The sequence below is a fragment of the Thermobia domestica genome, chromosome 1 (assembly GCF_964235325.1).
Source record: "Thermobia domestica chromosome 1, izTheDome1.hap1.1, whole genome shotgun sequence".
Lineage (NCBI taxonomy): Eukaryota > Metazoa > Arthropoda > Insecta > Zygentoma > Lepismatidae > Thermobia > Thermobia domestica.
Genome location: NC_137454.1, coordinates 96,359,844 through 96,377,960, shown reverse-complemented (window position 1 = coordinate 96,377,960; position 18,117 = coordinate 96,359,844). Strand labels below are relative to the sequence as shown.

The 18,117-nt window shown below is 35.5% G+C and overlaps 1 protein-coding gene across 35 annotated transcripts in view; it reads right to left on the bottom strand.

Annotated features, from left to right (window-relative positions):
• Window positions 1-18,117, bottom strand: part of LOC145687471 (uncharacterized) — a 303,707-nt gene that overhangs the window by 261,588 nt on the left and 24,002 nt on the right. For all 35 annotated transcript variants that reach the window (XR_014131682.1, XR_014131683.1, XM_081760927.1 and 32 more), the window contains exons 4-5: window positions 11,123-11,663; window positions 7,962-8,021 (exon numbers count right to left, since the gene is read on the bottom strand). Coding sequence is in view for 33 of the 35 variants with exons in the window: in XM_081760927.1 (XP_081617053.1) it covers window positions 7,962-8,021; window positions 11,123-11,663 (601 nt within the window). In the remaining 2 variants the exon portion in view is untranslated. The remainder of the gene's footprint in view (window positions 1-7,961; window positions 8,022-11,122; window positions 11,664-18,117) is intronic.

Below are 18,117 nucleotides of genomic sequence, written 5' to 3'. Positions count from 1 at the left end.
CGCAGTCTCCTGAAATGGAAACTGCTGCCGAGCAATAGTCAGTAGAAGTGGCCTCCAGACCTAACACAACCGGTGGTGCACAGACGGCATTTCCTAAGTGGCACATTCAAATTCGGCTCAATATAAATTAATCTGTATTCGAAGGAATGATAATGATTGGAATAAATATAACTAGCAATGAGATCTCTACGAGTCTAAAATAGGACTGACTGGTTTCAATATTTTGATATTTTTTTTATATATAGAATTCAAATTAAGCTAGTATTGATACACTTTGGAACAAACTGACGAAATTTTATTACTAAAACCTAGGAACAGCATCAAGTAAACACACAATTCAACCACGAGTGCCAGCTTATTGGAAAGATTCGCTGTAATACAAGAAGTGACGCACATACTATACACCGCTTAAATAACCGATTTCCTCTCCTTCCCCCCCCCCCCCCCGAAAAAAAATGTGATGGAAACCAAATAAGAGGTTATTCTACTGCTAAACTACCAGATTAACTTACTAGTAAAATCGACGATAAGCTCAGTATACTCGATGTTACGGAACTTATAAGGTGATGAAATTTGAATAAATACATAAATAAATAACGTTAAAAAGTGTGCTTGCAAATAACTAAACGGCGTGACAGACATCTTGACATTTGAAGGCGGCGCTCCAAGTTCCCTTTAAATGCTGTTAGTAAATGAGAGGCCAGCGGTATTGCCACGTTTATTTTGTACACATCCCTGTCTATCCTCTGTCGGCTGATCGCGCTGTATTTCCTCTGCTTAGTCATAGCTACACCCCTTTGCCACTTGGCAACGTCGCATCAGAGCTTGCGTTTTATTCGTTTAGCTGAAATGTCAAGATGTTTGTCACAGGCTTTAATGATAGAGAAGGTCTATTTTCTGAATGGGAAAACAAAGTACCACTTATATTGCTTCTCGTAAACCCAACAATACAATTAAGTAGCAAGCTCCGGTTTCCCATCTCTGAAGTGTTTCATTTCTACATTTTCAATTTTTAATGACGGACATATTAGCATTATAAAAAGAACTGACCACAATAACGTACAACTAAAATATTTTTGTTTTCAACGCACTGTGTATATATTCATATTCCTAAGAAGTCTTGAACATTTTGTCTTAATCCATACTGGCGCATTACCTGTCAAAATGACTTGTTTCTTACTACCATGGTTGCTCTGGAAGATAAAGTATTTCGGATCTTCCCAGATTCTGCAATGTCTATCTAGATGCAGACTAACAATGCTTCTGTTATATTATTATTATTTATAACAATTTCCTTTTACTATCTTATCGATTTTTTCCCTTTATTAAACTGTATTCTTCATTTGTTTTCCTAAAATGACGAAAACCTTATCGTCTCAATACTGTATGTCCAGTTGTGACAATGCACACCTACTTTAGATATAACTTTGTAACTTCGGAACGAATAAATTATTTGCATAATCTCTTTTTCGTAAAGATATCACCTCGCAGTCAGTCGCTTGACCATTTTTCCTGAAGTGACTGAAAAAACTGCACGTTCTACGTACAGGATGTATAACTGGGCGTGGTCTGTACTGTGTAGAATCTCGAAGTTTGATTATCGCTTTAGATCTCAGAAGCATCAAAATTATAACCCAATAGCTGAAAATAATAGATAAGGCACTCTAAAAACTATTGAGCCTTTTGTGCACGAGATAGCGTAAGTGTCCTCAATCTCAGGGTATATGAGTCACAATGGGTCATGCCTAACGTCATTTGACAGCTAACAGTTAAAGCTAGTAGATATGCAAAAAGTATTCGAATTAATTAGACAAGAAGTACTGTGCCGTGAAGATGACCATTTTCTGCAAAACTGAGCTACATTTTACCATTTTATTTTGATAAATGCGCAAACGCTGCGCACGCGCATGAAACAACTTGCGCTGTTTATGGGCAAGATATGTTATCAAAAGCAACAGCCAAAGATTAGACGTGTTTATTCTGGAAATTTCGATGTCTAAGATATTCCTAGCAGTGAGCGACCAATCACAGTAAAAATGTATTTTGGAGAGAGTAAAGCAAGACTAGCATGTAAGTAATCATGGCATTGCTAATGATCTGTGTTAAACCATTTGGAGAAGCTGGCTACAAAAAGAACCTCGACGTTTGGATGCCACATGATCTGTCTCAAAAACATTTACTTTACCGACTTTCCATCTGCGAACCTCTAGTGAAACGTAAAGAACTCGAGCCATTTCTGAAGCAATTGTTCGAGTTACGAAAAGTGGTTAATTCACAACAACGAAAATGGATATGCAAAAAAGATTGTGGTTGAAGCAAAGTCCATGCCGACATAAGAGAAGGTTAAGCTGTGCATTTGATGGGATTAGAAGGAATCGTGCATCACGAGCTGCTACTACCAGGCAGAATGATATATTCTGACCTATATTATTGACAATTAACTTGAATGCATCTAACAATTCAAAAGATGTGTCCCGATCTCATTCGTGGCTAAGCGGTTAGTGTACGCGGCTTTGGCGTGGGAGACCCGGGTTCAATTCCCGGCGGGAGCTCATGTGGTTCGGATTCCACGTTAATCAGTAGGTCCCGTCTCATATAGCCTCGCTGCTGAGAGAGACGTTAATCTCAAAATCAACTCAACTCAAAAGATGTGTCCGGAACTTGTCCACAAAAAGGGTGTTGCATACAACGCTGACAACACCAAACAATATACGCATCTTTAACGACCTATCAGAAATTGAAAGAACTTGGGTGGGAGATTTTATTGTATCCATTGTATAACCTTGACCCACCAGTCAGTCTATTATTTGTTTTGGTCTCTGTAGAACTCTGAATGGCGGTAAGTTAATTTCAAAAGAGGCCTCTGAAAACCACGTGTTTCAATTTCTTGTCCAGACATTACAGTTCTACAGTGACGGAATTACGATGTTGTCGGAAAAATGGCAGAAGGTGATCGAACAAAATGATGCATGTGGTTTTATGTTATTTTCACATCATCATAAATGTCATTAATTTAGACCTCCTAAGGCTCAATACATTTTTAGACAACCTGATATTTACGTAAAATTTCAACTGCTGAAGTACTGTTTCACATCAACTTTTAAATTTACACTGGTATCAGCACAGAAGTTTCATGAAATCTGAGATGAAAGTAACTAGTCAAGCGTATCTCATTTTTATTTATTTATTATTATTATTATTATTATTATTATTATTATTATTATTATTATTATTATTATTATTATTATTATTATTATTATTATTATTTAAAACCCTATCTTCATGCATATTTTGTATTTGTGACGAAGAACACCAATACGCTATCAAATTCCTGTGACCAGAAATGTTCACAGTTTTGGATGCACCCCAGTATACTTCATGAAGCTGAGTAATTCGTAAGTCTGTACAATCAGAAACACTTCCATGCTTTCAATTCCAATACTAAGTACTGAAATGAAGGAAACCCACGGCATCCCTGCAAAATTCTCTCAAGAGAGGCAAATTAAACACTTGCCTGAAACTCAAAATGGAAAGAAAATCTGAAAGGAATAACCGGGATTGGATACGACTGATCAGCATTTAACATTCCTCTTCAGCATCGAGGTTATATGAGCGGGACCTATCCTTTAAAATGAGATCAGAACCACTGCTCACTTTGAATGTAAATATTGCCATCGGGGATCGAATACCAGACCATACGGACAGAAAAATCGCACGTTAGTCACTGAGCTACAAGGAAGTACGCGTAGGGAATAAAGCTAAGGAAAATGTAGAAAATTAAACTCTTCTGTACAATTCATCTGTATTTGAGTAAATGTAATTTAACCAAACACAGAAACAAAATAACCGCCATCCGAAATATTAAAAAGCATTAGCCTCCTTACACACAGGGAGAAAAATTATAAACTGGTTTTACGAGCTCTACAGCATTACAGTTAGCATATGTAATGAAGTTTCATATTGTTATGACATAATGCAACATTAAATTCACGATCACAGGCACCAAAATTCTCTACATGATAATGTATCAGGTTTTTCTAAAAATGTGAGGACAAACCACATCTTATCAGAAATCGATACTTTCTACGTTCTTCAGAATTTTCTGTTAAAATATCTTCTTTTTTTTAAATTTTTTACCTCTGTGGACCCCTCCCCCTGTTTTAAGGCAGAGATCTGAAACAAATCTGAAAAATACTGAGGGGTCCACTGAGTAAATGTGCAAAATTTCAATCTTGTAGGTGCAAAAGTAAGCTCGCGAAAAATAATATTCCCCAAATACTCCAGATTCCCGTATAAAACAGGATCTCAGGTAACAGTTTCCTGAGACATCCCTATTTATCCTAGGAGCATAGTACGTACATCATTTTCTTCAGAATAGAACACAGCCTTTCGAACGGTACCATTCATATGTCTCCATCTGAGGCGGGAAAATCACGAAAAAGCTATTTTTTGTTAAAAATATCCTTTTTCTAAACATTTTTACCCCTCTGGACCCCGCTGTTTCCATGCAGTGTGTGCAAAATTTCAGTCTTCTGAATGCAAAATGTAACCCGCCCAAAAATAATACGCATAACAAAAAATATCTTATAAATTTATGACGTCATCACACACTATGCCTCAACGCAGAAAGGCGTGAAAGCATATGTAACATGTTCTAAAATGCCTCCAGTCTAGAAGAAAATGAAGTAAAAAGCTTTATTGGTACTTTTATAATGAATAATGAAGATTCTACCCTATCACCTAAAAATAGGTGATATAATTTAAAAGGTTAAGCATTAAGGAAAAAGTACAGCAACGTTTATCAAAATAACACATTTTTTCATAAAAGTTACTGATATTTGGCAGGGGCCTATTTTTAAAAACTCAGAACTAGCTTGCGGCATGAAATACATAAATTTCACCTAGTTATAAAATTAAAAAAAAAAAATGGAGAGGGGATAAGACCCCTCTAAATACGCCCTATTATCTGGGAACAAACAAACAGACACGCACAAAAGAGAATTTTCGTCTTAAATGTCGATGGTGATTTCCCCGTTGGAATAGTTAACGATTTTAAAACCCCAACCCAATGTTACGAAAAGAAGAAAGCAGAATTGCTCCGTTACCTGTTCAAAACGGGATTTTCCCTAATCATCCTCTGCATCACACTAGTTTTCATACTATACTGTACATTTGAGTCTCATTGTATTATGATTATTAACTTCCATAATCGAAATAACAGAACAGAAACGAGATTTTACTTATTTTCACTTTAAATTAATTTATTTCCGAATTTGATTTAAATCAACGATTTTTATTTTTAAATCAATCCACCCTGTTGAAGATTAATTTTTAAAAAAATACAGCACGAAACTGGTTTTCACTAAATGCAAATACGATCTCAAAGAGATGAAAGTATGTACAGTTGAATGAGGTATCATCATAAAATGAACTCTAGTTAAATATACCAAATGAGAAAGAAAATCACTTAGAATTAGACAAATGTTCAACAAGAAACTGTTCAAAGGTTATCTTAAAATCAATGTTTTCACTGTAATAAATCTCACTTTTACTGGAATAAACTTCACGGATACATATGAAATACAGTGGATCCCGGTAATCCGAACACGCTTAATCCGAACAGGTCTGGGAGGAATTTTTTTGTGGCGAAAATACAGTTTTAGGAAATTAATAACTAAAAGAATGAAAATGGATATAAAACACGTTAACTCTCGTTAAATACAGTTTTTTCTTTAATACCTGTATTTAGGACTTAAGCCACATAACGACAATTACACAAAGTTTGAAATAGAATGCAGTATGTACTGTAGAATATTGAAACTTATAGGTTTAGTATGAGTGAAATTCAGTAATATAGTAGAATAAGTACTGTAATCAGATAATAATACCCCTAACGGAAAGATTTGTAACTACTGTACGTGAAAAAATAAAGGCATCAAGTTTTTCCAACATTTTAAACATTTTACCAATACAGTAAATAAACTGTAGTCAGGAAACGTGTTTTGAAATTCTATACGCTATGTATTACAACACAACAGACCCATTCACACGCTTCAAACCGCGACTTTACTGTTATTCCGGATAATCCAAACAATCACGTAATCCGAACAGAGTTTGGTCCCAATTAGTTCGAATTAGCGGGACTCCATTGTATAACGTTACTATTTGCAGAAAACCATCAATAAACAATACGAATAGCTGAGAAAATCAAACAGCTGTGATCGAATACTCCCGCAAATAGATTTTTCAAGCTCTGGAAATCAACAGTAGGCTGCAGGCGGCATGAAACTGACATTAGCAAGGTTAGAGGATGAACGCAAATTTCAGGAGTGGGAAATCTCGGTGGTAGATCACATCGAAGTGGCAGATCTAAAACCGCAATGAGATAAATTCTAGAATCAGCGTGTGTGCTCATTAGAGAAAGAAAACTGGACCATACAAAAGTTGTATGCAGTGATTGGCTGAGGATAAAATGGTACAGAAGCTAAATTATAATTTTGGAATACAGAAAAATACGTACAAAATGGATGCCGAGACACCTATCCCCTGAACAATGTGAACGTGCACAAAATTCTATTGAAATGCTTTAAAAGGAGAGAGTTGTTCGTGAGTGTGGTTAACAGATGATGAAATCTGAGTTTTCTCCTATGACCAAAAATCACAAGTGAGTGAATAAAATATGTTTTCTTCAGACCACAGAAAGATAACAGCCATTCATTCCGCAGAGAAGTGATGTTGATGTGTAATTTTTTCGAACATTGTGAACAGTGTTCGAAATGTGCAGGTTTTAGAAAGTTAGTTAAAAGAAAGCTATTAGACGAAGAAAGCACATTCTGCTGGACCATGTTGTTCTTGCGCACAATACTGGAAACTTTACAAAGCCATTGCCCAAATGGGGTTCAACCCGCGTACAATTTTGATTTAACCCCATATTTCATCTGTTGTCCCTCTGAAAAACAATCTTCGTGGACAGAATCATTTCCAGAACTGATTTCAAAGTTGGGTTGACGGTGGCAGAAATGAAAGTCCTTACAGGTTCCTTCTCCACATAAAATTTTTAGAGCAGAGAAGGCATTACTTTCGAGATTATATTTAACACTTTTGTAGTATCACAACCTTTTACAGACAATGTGAAACACGTTTTCAGGAAAACAGTTTGCTGATCATCATAAGCAAGATCAATGTCAGTATATAAATACAATGCAAATTAGAAATTGATGTCATGGATCTTATTAGTGTAGAAATCCAGTAACAGGCTTGTACATTACTGGCTAACTGCATTGTATAGCAAACTGAGAACAATTTCACTCATTAAGCTTTCTACCTGAAAATGCAATGTTACTAAATAAGAGATTCCTTATTAACGTTTAGGGAGATAATGAATTACAAAATTAATTCTCAAAATCCCAGATGATTTTAAATTTTGAGCAGCTGATATATCGATCCTGGCGACCATAATCATAGAACTGCCAGTCAAGATGATATATAAAGTAAACTAAAAAATATGATAACGGAAATAACAGTGTTCCTCACACTCTAAAGTTTAAGAGTACAAAGGAAAGGGATTATTTTCCACGCTAAACATTTCTTTCTCCATACAATCGACCACAATTTGTGAAATTGTTATACGAATAATTGCTCTCGCATTTTTTAAGTTTCATTCTACACGACCCTATTCATTTAAAGAAGTTCTTTGAATATCTAAACTGCCTTTGATGAGTTTGATCTAAATTACGCAGTATTGTTATTCTCAGTATTAAAAAAAAAAAAAAAAAAAAAAAAAAAACCGTTACTTTAAAGAGAAAATTTACTGTAAATCTCTCCGAAAGGCGTTCTGAAGATAAACAGACACATTCACGATGTCACCAACTGGAATTTGTTCAAAATACACAATAAAAATTTTATTAATGAAGCACCATAGCTACTATCAGCCTGTACTACGAAAAAATTGTTCTACTCACCCTGTAAGGAGTCTTGTGACATTCCTTCAGTCGATGGTCCAGGTTTCGATACAACTTGACCTATAAACATAAATAAAACCAATAAAGGGCCTTCGAAAAACCTGTTGGCTCAAACGATTATTCAAATACAATATTTTTATATATTGACTATCAGCTTAATTCATACAAACTGCGCCCCAGAACACAGTTACTAATACATTTTCATTTGCAGCCTTGTGAATAGTCCAACACAGTGTTTATCATAGTAATATTCTACATTAGGTAAAATCTTACACGATCAAAGAAAACGATCTAAGTTTTAACACTCAAGTCACTGCGGCACTGCAATTCCACTCTCTTATAAACCTGATGATTACACTCGCATTGCACATGGCAATTACAATGGTTTTGAGTTAAATTTCTGATGTCCATAGATTATCAATAAGTAACTTAGAAATTAAGAGAAAAAGTATCCGAGCTGGCAATGGGATCCGATGTGTTTACCACATATCAATCTTCTGAAAACAGTCTGACCGGTCGGTAATAACTAACTCTTAATGAAAGTTACCTGATTTAATAGCATGCATATTCAATATTCACTAAAAAAACACCCAGCATTATCTAACTGAGAACGTTTCGGTAAAAGGTCTGCTGAACTACAACCAGTTTTATTATCTCTTGAACAGTAAAGAAGATAATCAATGGGATATAATTTCAAAGATAACGTTAGTTTTCTGAAAATGTATGTGCTGAAGAAAGCAGTAACTGTTTGACGAAATGTTTACAATGAACTCTTAATAAGTTTTAACGCTACGGAGTTAAGATTTGTTTTCGAAACATCCGTTATGTAATATTTTAAAATAACGATTTAGTTATTGATACAATGGAAAATAAACTGAAAAAGTTTCCATATTAACGGCAAATATGTAGTACTGAATTTTTCGGGGAGATAGATTACGAAGTAACTACTCGAGGTGGTAAATTTTCTCTAAAAATCGTCATGTTGGGGAAACAAAGCTTTTACGTATAGGATTTACTTTCTTTTACGACTCATGATCATAGCTTTGGCTTGTAAGTCAATGAAGGCTAGACCCATAGGGAATCGAGTTGAGTTTAACATCCCTTTCAGCAGCGAGGCTATATGAGACGGGAACTACTGATTAACGTGGAATCCAAATCACATGAGCTCCCAGCGGGAATCGAACCCGGGTGTCCCACGCCAAAGAAGCGTACGCTAACCGCTTAGCCCATAGGAAATCAATTCAGATGTATGCATAACTTTTAACTGGCCAAATCCTTTAGCTTTTATTTTTAGCAATAAGTCTCAGCAAATGTTATGAATATAAAACTTTTTGTATGCACGTGTTGCTCTGAAGAATGAGAAAGGAAAATGAAAATTATCGGATTACACAATATATCTGATTTGATTTTGGGTTTAACGTCCCGTTCAGCAGCAAGGCTATATGAGATGTGGATCTACTGATTAACGTGGAATCCGAACATGAGCTCCAGTCAGGAATCGAACCCGGGTCTCCCACGCCAAAGGTGCGTAAGCTAACCGCTTAGCCACGAAGGAGCTCTACCCAGAATATAGTAGACTCTCGAATAAAATAACGACTCCCAAGATTTTAATAAAAAAAAATTAAAATACCCCGCATAAAATATTACACCTTCTTTGACAATAGGCACGAGATTCAAATCGTATTGAACCATACACATTTTCGATCCTGCTAGAAAGTGGGGGAGGACTAAAGTTTCCAATGTTTATTGTTAATAATTTAATATAAATCTTTTAAATACGTTCATAATCTTAGTATGTTCATTGGTGCCATAAATATATGGAAATCCATAATCCATTTGCAAATATTTGCCAAATATCAAAGTAAACAACGTAATAAAGTGTTGTGTTCTCAATTTGCATTGAAACCTGATTGAAACTTACAAGGAAACCCCGATCGTATTGAATATGGAAAGTATAGTGATATCAATCAGAATACTCTGTGATAATGTAGCAAAAATATAATCACATCAAATTTTAGGTATCATCATATTGAACAAAACATGATTCATTACCATTACGTGTTTCCTACGTAAGTCTTACCTTGATGAGTCACGAGAAGACATGGTAAAGTCATGGGAGTGATAAAATCGGTGAGTCCTGCTTGGAATAAAATAGTTTTCTTTTCAGATGTAAAGCAGTAGGAGGCAATTATAATACGGGTATAGTTTTAAGGAAACTGTTTTAGCACAAAAAATATCGTATTAAAATAACCAATGAGCATATCTGAAGAATCGGATTACGCCAAGAGAAATCACAGTGCCTATTCACCGTATGTCAGCGCGAGCGATTTCAATATATTTATGCGTGAATGGATTCTGCGTCACTCTTTTATGAGCCTTAGTAAGAATTTGTTAGGAGCATTCTGCCAGCTATCACAAGTACCTAACCAAACTAAGTTTGTAGGAACTGTTTGGATTCCACCTAAAGATCTCAACGCATAGTTGGTCGTCTTATTGTAATTAACCCTATTTAAAAATATAAACTACCGAACCAGTAACAACAGAGACAAAAATTATTTTTTTACATAGACATTTAACTATTTTGACTGGAAATGCTATTCCTACAGTCAATAGTAAATATGTTTTGGGATATGTAAAGACGATGTGAGGTAACGTTTAAAGGTGGTGGTAACAATTCTGACTGAACTGAATCCGCACAATACAGGATCCACTAGATAGCTTTTGTAATTCCTTAGACTATACAGACGAAACGTTAACATTTCTAACTGTATTTAAACGATTATACTTTGAAGACACTTTTTCAGTACTGAATCTATGAGATTCAAAACTAGTTCAATGCGAAAAAGAACCACGTAAGTTTCCACCGGGAACTTGGTCTCCGCAACAACACTCACAAGACATTTAGCCACCAGAACCCAATAATTTTGTTTTCAAACAAAATGTTACAATGTTTACTTCTGCGAAGTTTCAACGCCGATTTTACTTATGTTAAGGCTTTTTTGACAATATTCGTCGTTCAACTATTAAGACACAAATAAATGACAAAGGTTATCTATGGTTAAACAGAGATTTTATGTACTTTCAACTTTAGCATAGTAGTTTAAAAATCACCCTATAGTTTCCATTCTCTCAGCTCTACACAAATTTAAAACAATACTTACTGAAGTCTCCAGGTGGCAGTCCATCATTTGATCCCGGTAAATTAGAATCACCTTGATTTGAACCGTAAGAATCAGTCTCTACTTTACTATCAATATCTCCACTTTTTTGTAACATTGGGGACATTCGCGGAACATCTGGTGCACCATGTTCGAAACTAGGATCAGAAGACGTGTCTTCAATTTCAACATATTCTGGAACTTCTACTTTCACAGGCAAAGGAACTGGCATTATTTCAACAGGAGAACTTGCCCTTCTTGTGTCCTTTGGTTTCTCCACTTTCTTTTCACGGTTCACTTCCGGCACTATAGGTGGCGGTGCACTTGGTACACTTGTGTTTGACCCTGACACAGTTCCTGCTCCAGTCTCAGGTGTCCCTCCAACACTATCACTTGTTCCACCACCCCATTTACGTCGTTTACTAGGTGGCGTTTCTGGTTCCGTTGATGTGAAATAATGTGCAGATGGAGCTTCATTCCGAGCACTCTTCTTAGTACTTGAAACATGTGTATCAGTTCCATGTGTTGGGCCAAGAATCTCGTTCTAGAAGAAAAATGTTAGTCATGTATTTTAAAACAAAAAATAAAATTTCTTCCTCAGCTTCAGTTGTACCTTTATGAAGCGTACTTATTACAATAATTCATAACTTGAAACTAAGCTAGTATTCCCTGTGTGAAAATAAATTATGAAATTTTTGGCGATATATCGACTTTATTCGAACATAAGGTGCGCCTTTTCTTAAACCAAATACACTCTTACATGAGATGCGTCCTGTGCGTATAAATGGAGACACATTGTAACTCGATAACAAACTGAGATACTGCAACTGTGTAATATGAATCAGATTACGACATTGCCATTATCGAAAACAAATGTACTTGTGCCATCACATACAAAATTACAATTAAATTGAGGAATTAATGGAAAACCAGCTTTCCCTGTAAAAATACCTGACAGATGTTCGGTAGAGACAAAAAATGCACCAGGGAATTCAACAATTAGCAAGACAAAGAAAGGCTGGTCTTCCAGTATGGTCATCACCCTGAAAGAAAATTATGAGATCCCAAAATGTGTTCAAAGGAAGTCATGTTTGACTGGCACAATACTAACAACCTACTATGCTGTGTTCAAGTAGTGATGATCAGTGATGAAGTTTAAGAGTAATTTCAGACATACAATCTCAAACGTTTTTCGTCGGAATGTTCTACGCTAAATTCTCACGGTGTTAGCTGTTCACATTTTATATATAGCACTTCCGCAGCATTCGTTATTTTCAAACTCAAACTATCACAAGTCTTCAAACGATAACAAGAAAATCTACTGCAATGTAGTGTATCTATTTCCTATATATATCATATGACCCTGAGTGCACTTATAAATCAATATGAAATTAAAACTTTCCATTTCAGTTCTACGATACCATCTCCAGGAACCTGAAGAAAATTCGCCGAAGCATCTACAAAATTTTACTCTTCTTCAACCTGAAACTTCTTTACATTTTCATCCGATAGACAATATTAGGCTTTCTGATGCTGCTGGTTGGATAGAAGACATGCTTCTGACGAATTTTTAACATGTTCATGAAGCTATCGTTAAAATGAAACAGTTTTAATTTCATATTGATTTATAAGTGCATTTAGGATCATATATAGGAAATAGACACACTATATATTGTTTTGCTATCGTTTGAAGACTGAAGATAGATTAAAAAGAATAACTGATATTACTCATTTTCACTGCTGAAACATATAACATTAGTATTATGCTAATTTATAATGTATTCTATACGTTCAATTAGTTCTTCAAGTCATGGTTGGGTTGATTGTTTATGTGGCGTATGGGTCTGTCTCTACGATGAGGTTCGATCATCTGTCAGAAGTTATTCTCAGACTTCGAAACTGCGAACATTCCAGCGTCACGTCATTGAGTTGCGGAAGAAGGGCATTTCTTGTTGGATTAAATCTGCTGCGCCGATGAGATGCAGATCTGAATAGAAACATGACTGAAAAGAAAGGTGCGAATCAAAGGAAATATGAAGCAACGTGGCACCGTAGTGCTAGTAGTGACAGCACAGACAGACTCAAGCTCTTAATCTTCAAAAGAAAAATACCTAAAATGATTGGCTAAAAATTGTGGGGAGGGTCCTTTTTTTTTTTTTTTTTTTTTTTTTTTTTTTTTTTTTTTTTTTTTTGGACGGATTTAAGGAATGGATGAATATTCTTTAAGTACATTTTAAAATAATTTAATCTAAAATGATACTGTGAAAACGTGCATGAAAGCCACAGACAAATGTTTTTAACTCTCACAAATAACTAAAAAAAACAACAAACAGAAAATACGAAAATACCAGAAACTAAAATTTCAAGCTTTACACAAACATGAATTCCTATTGTTTTTATAGCCGAAAGTCAGAATTACCGTGGATTTGGGTCAATTGTAATGTAAGTGGTATGTTGCTACCCGCGTTCATCGTAGGTATGTTAGCAAACGCATCGTCGGCATGGAATCCCGCGATTCAATTTGCGGTGCACGTGTGATTCAGTTTCTATGTTGAACAGTACGTTTGTGTCTTGGTGCTAAAAATGAATAGCAGAATGAATTACTCATTTATTTTAAACGATCAAAATTGAATACATGCTTGACTTTCAGTACATCACACAAGTATTACCATGTCCTTATTTTACAAGTTAATAGATGTTATAAATGTATCAGAAATGAAGCTAGTTGACTTTTCACCATTACTTACGAGTACGTAGATTTTGTATCAATTTTAAATTACACTACTCATACGTATGTTAATAGGAATGTAACCTATAATAGTCGTATTTTATGTCATATTGAACATTACTTTTATTTCAGTGAAGTTGGCTCATCGAGGCAATTTTCTGCACATTGGAATAATTCAGTGAAGCGCTTTTTACTCAATTCTCTGATCATATAATAGTGCATTGTTATCGGTTATCTCTAGAGTCGTTGGAACATCCTCGTCCAGCACGTTCAAGGGCTATGCTACTAACTACGTGAACAGTGTTAGCCAATGCTAACGTATCTGCAGATGACGCATGAACAAAAACTCAATAATTTGAGACTTTCGAGAGTGATATTTAGTGAAAAGGCGGTAAGTTCGACAATTACTGAAACTTGGTGGGAGGCGTCAGCCGATCTCCAAATTACTGTGCACCTTGATATTGATTGGGAACGACACGCATTAGTCTCGCTCTTTAATTTTACACAATAGCAGGCTTTGTATATTGTCACAAAGTTTCAGTATCAGTGATATATCATTTGTGTGCTCATCATCTGTTGCAAGTATGCATAATCTTCAAGTCTGCTTTAGGAAATAGTTTATGTTAATTATAATTTATCTGAGTTGATTTTTACGCACGATTTTCCCATGATAACTATGAGTATGTGTGTGAAATTCTTAGGTTGCTTTCTTAACATACTGGCCTTGAACACCTTCATGATGCACCCTTACTTCAGTAATTGGCGCAGTTTTACTGGGAATTCTCTTTTCCTCCACATCCATTTTTTCATTGGTATCAGAACATGGGAAAAATTCTTGTCATCCGTCAAATCACTATATCTTTAGAGGGATTTTTCCTGACACATTTTAAATTCTGTATCTTTGGTGCTTCCCGTTGGGATTCTTCCTACGATCTAAAATTAACTTCTACAAAGGGACTGCTTTTTATAGAGCTAATTAAGAAATTGAAATTGAAGAAATAGGTTGAGCAGTGTTGGCAAAATCAACTGTTTTCCAATATTCGAAACATCAACTGTTTTCCACTTCTTGAAAAGCTTCGATTCCTTGTGCTGAGTGAAGTATTTAACTTCAAGTTCAATAATTCTGTATGTAAGACATATACTGGATATATTTGCTATTTTTCTTGTAATATTTGTGCCTCAAATCAGAATTTAAAGAATATCTTCTGTAAAAAATCATTAGAGGCCCAAAAGCTTAGGGAAGGGGTTGTAGGGAGAAGGAAAGCCAGTTTAGCTCCTATTGTCGATATGATTTCCCTCTTATAAAACTCACCACTGTATGGAATTTTAATTCGAGTTAAGACCTTCCTCCCGCGCAAACTGATATTACACAAGGTAATTATAATAAGAAAATCGTAAATATTTCTTCATTTCCACGAAAGTTACGATTGCTACTTCAAAAGGCTTACGATCAAATGAACTATTCGTTTTAAGAAAACCTGGCTGAATGATTTTTTGTTACGACTTAGAGGATAATAGTTGGTTAATTAGTTCTGCGTCCCTTTCTGCACCGGGTCTATTTGAGATGTGGACCTACAATTTAACGTGGAATCCGAACCACGTGAGTTCCTACCAGGAATCGAATCATGGACCGTCGCGCTCGAGAGAAGGATAATAGAATAGTGAAGACATTGAATGTTGTACGTATAATATTGTCTCCTAACCGAATGTGCAAAGAGTTCATAAAGGATTACTCAAAGAAATGTTCTTAGTCTCCAGGTTATGTTAGGAGGATGCAATAAGAATAAAAGAAAATTTAAGATTTCACCTCTTCCAGGGTCTAAACACTTGAACATTCGATTAACAAACAAAGCACCCAAATCGCTTGCCTACTTCGTATGCTACTTGAAACCTGCTTTGTGTAACTTGTTTTCTGATCCTCACTAGGTTTCGTTTACGGTCAGATACGACTTAGTTTGCGGCGAATAATTGAAAATTACATTTATTGCAATGTATAAAGTATTTTTCGCAAAAAGTAACATTTTCGCACAATATCTAATGTAAAACAGGTTGAATCTGTGAGATTATGGAAGTTCGAATAACAACCAATAATAATAATAATAAAGCAGCAATAGAATTGCAATAACAATTAAGTAAACAATAAAATTTGATAAACAAAATGAATTGACTAATGATCATATCTTACACGAAAGGATTTTAATGTTAAGTCTTTCACGGGCGTCGTTAGCGGGGGTCGGGGGACGCGTCCCCCAGATTTTAGTCAAGTGTATTTAAAGAAACTATACTACTTTGTATATATAACTTTTGTCGGAAAGAGGATTTTGATTTTGATTCATCCGATCCCCCCATTTAAAAAGTTAACGACACCGTGTCTTTGTATAAACTCAAGGAACTGATTAACGCAGTAAGTGGTTCGCGCGCATTGGATTTTGGCGCAAAGACTTAGGTTCGAACTTTCTCACATGTTTCAATTTTAATTTCAATTCTCATTAAGTATGTTAAGCAAGATCTTTTCCTCTGGAGATTGAAAGAGACACTGGAATGACGAGGATTGGAATAGAACGATGAATAGACACACATTTATAAACTTATTTCCTTCAGTTGTTGCAGATTTAATATTTTCAGTTCATTTCAACCATTTTCTAATTCATATATGATCAGTGATTTTCTTTCTTCTCATGTGTTATGATATAATACATTATACATACAACCTGTTATAATGTCTTTGATACGTGGCACTCGCTAGACAACATACTCCACACAACTGAGATTAATCTTAAAGTGGAGAATTTTTTTACGCATGACTGAAAAGCAAAAGCCTGTATCAGTACTTCACAGGCTTATCACCTGTCACTGCCTGCTTGAAATATTACATGTAAATTGGGTTGCACCTGTCCAGACCTTTATGATACCAGTCTGCACCCAACCTAATGGGAGTTGCAGCAGCAAAAAAATTCAATTACTTATGTGACTGATTGTATAACAGAAACCTGAATACTAATTCAGTCTATGATTACAGTCACAGCTACAATATATATATATATATATATATATATATATATATATATATATATATATATAGAGAGAGAGAGAGAGAGAGAGAGAGAGAGAGAGAGAGAGAGAGAGGTAAAGGTGGTATTGTGTTGTGGAACCCTGCTGGTAAAGTGGAATCCCTGCATATCACAGCTTTCAAGCGCTGCAGCCTAATGGAAAGAGCGAGAAATTATGGTTTTAGTTGTCTAACAGCCCACTGTAGTGCTCGAGTTCAGTTTGATGAGACATGTGCGTGTGAAGAAAGTTATGTTGATTTTCTTCTTTAGTGAACTTTTTGCAAGGTAAGATTCGTATTGTAACTTGATGAACTCTGAATGATTATATATACCAAATGATTTGTTTATCGTAATCTATCATAGTTATAGGTTTTACCTTTCCTTAATGGTCTAAGTTATCTTTCAAAAGTAAGGTGTAAGAAGAAGTAAAAGTCCAATATGTCGAAGGTGGTAATGTGGAACCCTACCTATGTTGGTAACGTGGAACCCTCTGAACTTTTCCGCAAATCACTAATTGGCGTTCTTATGTCATTCCAGATGCCCAGGAAACAATGAGGCCCAAAACCGAAAAGTCTTTTGAAGAAATGGAATAGTGAAAATATGATTCATGCAATCAAAGATGTTCCAGCGAAGAGAACAGGAAGCCAGTTTCTTCAGAAGTGATCTCATGTCTCCTCCAGAAATCAGCTTAATGCGTGAGTTTACGAGAAAGCAGTCCAATATTTGACAGAAGGCATCCAGTGCATTCGTTCTTACAGCTGCACCTTACAAGTTAGCACTGAAGTGGACATTGGACGAAGCTAAGGGAAACAATGCAAAGCCGTTGAAGAATCTTCTCAAATTAAAGAAGAATGCAACAGATGCAGAACAAAGGACAAAAACTAAATGTTCACGAAAACTGTTAATTGGAAGTTGCATCTGCGTCTGAAGACGAATCAATTGATTCTGGTGAATCAGCTTTAAGTATCCTGGTTAGAGAGATTTGTCCGAACACTGACGATGCAGCGTGTATATTTTGCAGACAGTCATTTTCTGAAGACACTAGAGGCGAGTTTTGGATTCTATGTATAAGTTGTGAATTGTGGTGCCATGTTGATTGTTCAGAATATGAAAAGGACATATACATCTGTAAATTTTGTCAGCATATAAACCGTAGAGAGCTTTTTTTACATGATCGACAATAGCATGGATTGCCTTTCGTAGACCTCTTACGGGGAATA